The 4,978-nt window shown below is 38.5% G+C and overlaps 1 protein-coding gene across 1 annotated transcript in view; it reads right to left on the bottom strand.

Moving 5' to 3' along the window:
• The window catches only part of SENP5 (SUMO1/sentrin specific peptidase 5), a 61,120-nt gene that overhangs the window by 25,281 nt on the left and 30,861 nt on the right, over positions 1 to 4,978 (bottom strand). The window contains exons 3-5 of the mRNA XM_003792674.3: positions 2,952 to 3,057; positions 2,694 to 2,832; positions 2,398 to 2,445 (exon numbers count right to left, since the gene is read on the bottom strand). Of these exons, the coding sequence (XP_003792722.1) occupies positions 2,398 to 2,445; positions 2,694 to 2,832; positions 2,952 to 3,057 (293 nt within the window). The remainder of the gene's footprint in view (positions 1 to 2,397; positions 2,446 to 2,693; positions 2,833 to 2,951; positions 3,058 to 4,978) is intronic.

Here is a 4,978-nt window from a genome sequence, read left to right as displayed (position 1 = left end):
AAAAAAAAAAAGGATGTTGAATTTTATTGAATGATTTTTCTGCATCTATTGAGAGGATCATATGGTCTTTGTTTTTGCTTCTGTTGATAAAATGAATTATGTTTATGGATTTCCTTATGTTAAACCAGCTTTGCATCCCTGGGATGAAACCTTCTTGATCTAGTTATCTACTCAGAAGAAAAAAAAATCCTTTTAGGCTCAGTGCCCATAGCACAGTGGTTAGAGCGCCAGCCACATAAACCGAGGCTGGCGGGTTCAAACTCAGCCTGGGCCAACTAAACAATGCCACTGAAAAGAAAAAATAGCCAGGGCACTGTGATGGGTGCCTATAGTCCCAGCTACGTGGGAGGCTGAGGCCAGAGAATGGCTCAAGCCTAAAAGTTTGAGGTTGCTGTGAGCTGTGACACCACAGCATTCTACCAAGGGCAACATAGGAAGACTGTCTCAAAGAAAAAATATCCTTTTATCATAAGGACATTTGCACTAGACTGTTTATCGCAGCTCAATTTACAATCACCAAAATGTGGAAACGGCCTAAATGCCCACTAACCCAGGAATAGATTAACAAGTTATGGTATATGTATACCATGGAATACTATTCAGCCATTAAAGAAGGAGACTTTACATTTTTTGTATTAAACTGGAAGTGAAACACATTGTTCTTAGGAAAGCATCACAAGAATGGAGAAGCAAAAATCCTATGTATTCAGTTCTGATATGAGGACAACTGATGACCTAGAACATGGTGGGGATGGAGGGTAGGAGAAGCAGGGTGCAGGAGTAAGGAGGGAGGGGGGAGGAAGGGATAGGGTATGACACACCACACATCTCTTGGGGACAGGACACAATTATAAGAGGGACTTTACCTAACAAATGCAATCAGTGTTACCTGGTTCTTTATACCCTCAATTAATCACCAACAATAAAAATAAAAAACACAGACTACTGAGCCCCACCTCTTGTTTCTGATTCAATAGCTGAAAATATGTATTTCTTTTTTTTAAGACAGAGTCTCACTATGTCACTCTCAGTGGAGTGCTATGGCATCACAGCTCACAGCAACCTCAAACTTTTAGCCTTAAGTGATTCTCTTGCCTCAGCCTCCCAAGTAGCTGGGACGACAGGCGCCTGCCACAACACCAGGCTATTTTTGTGTGTGTGTGTGTATGGTTGTTATTGTTGTTCTAGCTGCCTGGACTGGGTTCAAACCCACCAGCCTCGGTAGATGTAGCCAGCGCCCTATCCCCTGAGCTACGGGTGCCGTCCAAGAATATGTATTTCTAGTAGGTCCCAAGCTGATGCAGATGCTGCTGGTCTGGGGACCATACTTTGAGAACCATTGCCATGATTTCTGTTAAACCTATGAAGTTTTAGAATTAAATGTAGAGACAAAGCCAGGCTCACTCCTGTAATCCTAGCACTACTGGAGGTCCAGCCAGAAGGATCGCTTGAGGCCAGGAGTTAAGAGACCAGCCCAAGCAAGGGTGAGACCTCTATCTCTACAAAAAATAGAAAACTTGGCTGGTCCAAGTACCGTGGTATTTACAACTAATTGATTACAACGTTCCAGATTCCTTTGTTCCTTCTACATTCCCACTGCTTCATTTAATGATCTAAAAAATAAAAATAAAAAAATAAAAAATAAATAGATAACTTAGCCAGGGCCTGGCGAAGTAGCTCACGCCTGTCATCCTAGCACTTTGTGAGTCCAAGGTGAGTGGACTGCTTGAGCTTGGTTTCTAGATCAGCTCACAGCAAGAGTGAGACCTTAACTCTAAAAATAGACAGGTATTGTGGTGGCTGCTTATAGTCCCAGCTACTTGGGAGGCCAAGGCAGGAGGATGACTTGAGCCCAAGAGTTTGAGGTTGCTGTGAGCTATGATCCCACAATGCTCTACCTAGGGTGACAAATGAGACTCAGTCTCAAAAAAAAAAAAAAGAAAAGAAAAAAGAAGTGGTTTGCTGGAACTTATGCTCAACCCTAGCATGTGCTCAAGACAGAATTAAACCTTTTTTAAACTGTAAGGAAAATCAAATAATTACATAAAGTTTAAAAACAAAAAAATACTGGCTCAGCACCTGTAGCTCAAGTGGCTAAGGCCACATATACCAGAGCTGGCGGGTTCGAATCCAGCCCAGGACTGCCAAACTACAATGATAACTACAACCAAAAAATAGCCAGGTGTTGTGGTAGATGCCTGTAGTCCCAGCTACTTGGGAGGCTGAGGCAAGAGAATCACTTAAGCCCAGGATTTTAAGGTTACTATGAGCTGTGACACCACAGGACTCTACCCAGGGTGACAGCTTAAGGCTCTGTCTCAAAAAAATAAATAAATAAAAATACTTCTTTTAATACACAAGGATACTCTCTGTACAGAAGAGGGAGTTTTCACTTACTTTGTCTGGAACTGCATCCATTATCAGCTCACCATACATATTAATGACCTAAAAAAATCAACACAAAATCAGCTTACTAACTATACAATTCAGAATATTCCAATCAGGATGAATAATATTGATACTGCTAACAGTAATCAAATCTGTTAAATCCTGGGGTAAGTCACTTTAGTAAGGAGTAAAAAATCCTTGATTCCAAAAGATAAACTCTGAGGCCGACCCAGAAGTTATAATTACATTTTACTGACCAAAGTTCTCAGCAGCTTTTCCATACCGAGAATCTACAAAACACCAACCTGGTCATTCAGCCAGTTCTGACCATCCAGAGTCGCCAGGTCATCCATATCCAGCATGTGCTTATTGTAGAAGATGCGGAAGTTGCATTTTTGATGTCTGGCCCGATAGTTTGTTATTTCCCTATTGATAAATGGTTTTCTGAAACAAAGATTTTGAAAGAAAAGGTAAATAACATGAGTTCTACTCAATGTATTGCTAAGGATCTTTTCTCTCCTAAATGAAGAGAGAAGTCCTATAGGCCAGCATCACTTACATACCTATTAGAAAAGTCTTCGTTAAAGACATCTTTTAATCTTCCAAGGACATCTTTTTCACTGAGTGGAACCAAACTGCCATACTTCTTCATAACTTCATCTAGGAATCCTTAAATATAGGAGAAAGAAAAACTAAGATGGAAAAACAAACCATTTTCAGTAAAGTCATTTTCTCAACACTTAACCTATACACAAGACTTAACATATACAGTACTTAATCTATATTACCACAAAGTAATATATTATACTATAAATATAGAAGTCTCTTAAAAGTTATGTATTTTGGCTATTTGGGAGGCTGAGGCAAGAGAATCACTTGAGCCCGAGAGTTTGAGGTTGCTGTGAACTATAACTCCATAGAACTCCACAGAGGGCAAAAGGTGAGACTCTGCCTCAAAAAAAAAAAAAAGTTACATATTCTGTAAAACAAAACAAAAACACACATTTCAGGCCCTCATCATTTCAATCTAGAGAAAAATACTGTGAGACATCATTTCACAGTGGATTTTTAAGCTACTGATCCAGTTAGATAATAGATAGCTAATATTAAATATTGACATCTTTCCATAGCTTAACCTTGGAAATGAATCCTATTTCCTAAAGAATGAAATCTAAAGGATTTAGTCACCTAGTCAAATGTGTCTATCCTTTTGGTAACTGAAGGATTTTTTTTAAAAAGCAATTAGAGGGAATTAATCAGTGTAATTGCTGTCACCCATTATTTGTCAGCAAGGGACAATACAGTTTGGTAGTTGTCATACTTGTGACACTGAATAACCCTGTGAGCTTACCTTGATATGTGTAATAAACAGGCATATGTTAAGATAGGAAATAGAATTTAAACAGTGACTTTTTGGCCTGACTACAGGATAGTCTTCAGGTCAATTTAAATAATGTGTGCGTGTATTAATAATGGCTTCAAGGAGGATCCACTGAAATGGCCCTAGGAAATAAAACCAGGACATTATTTCTAAGCAAACACAAAAAGGCTGAAGTAAGGTTTAGAAGCCAATAATAGTACAGACATGACTTAGGCTATTCACTGATGCTGAATAGGGAGAGCAATAGCCCAGCCAACAATCCCTTTGGCAATTAAGTTTACTAAGCTAAGATGGGAAAATGAGGACTGTTAGCCACAGCTCATCCAGCTCCCTTTCTAACTCCAAGAATGGCCTCTGCTATGCATCAAGACAAAATGGACAGGAACGATCACAACGGAGTGTTCTTATAATTTTTCCTTCTGTTAATCTCCTACAGAACAGTTCTGAATTTGAAAGACTTAAGACAAGAGGCAAAGGTCAGGGTCCAGTAAATAGGAAAGAGGGGCTTGCTTATTATGCCTGGCTCAGGTCTAGCTGGTAGGCAAACACAGAAGACAAGAAGGTAGTCCCATGTTCCAACATAATCAAGGTAGAAGATAAGGCTTTGTGTATGGCTTCTAAACTATTAATAGAAACAAAACCTATATTTACTGTATCATAACTTAAAGTTATCTAAAAAGCACAACTTTGTGTCTACAAGGGAGAATGGGCCCAATAGAAGATAAGGAATCCCAACATTTGAGAAACTACAATTAATGAACAAATTTTATAGAAAAACAATGCCCCTAACAGCAACAAAATTTAAACATTAGAACCCAGAATCTTGATTGAGATTCTTCAAATAAGAAAGCAGTCTGTTGAACCAGCTTGATGAAAGTATTTCAAAATGTATATGAAAACACTACACTGTACCCCATGTTTGCATTAATGTATACAGCTATCATTTAATTAAAAAAAAAAAAAGAAAGAAAGCAGTCTGCTCTACCAATGCAATATAGACCCCAATCTCAAAATATTATCATGAAAAAGAGGTGTTCTTGTTAATGTTATTTCTAGGTGGTTTACTGATATTTTAACTTATGTATTATATCTTCATCTTATCTGTATTTTTGTTTTCACTTTTTCTAAAATGTGGTCTTACTATGTTGCCCAAGCAACTCCTTGGCTCAAGTGTTCCTCTCACCTCAGTGAAGGATATGGATGTTTTTT

The sequence above is a fragment of the Otolemur garnettii genome, unplaced genomic scaffold (genome assembly GCF_000181295.1).
Source record: "Otolemur garnettii isolate 467f Iridium unplaced genomic scaffold, OtoGar3 scaffold00060, whole genome shotgun sequence".
In the NCBI taxonomy this organism is placed as follows: domain Eukaryota; kingdom Metazoa; phylum Chordata; class Mammalia; order Primates; family Galagidae; genus Otolemur; species Otolemur garnettii.
This window is presented reverse-complemented; position numbering and strand designations above follow the sequence as displayed.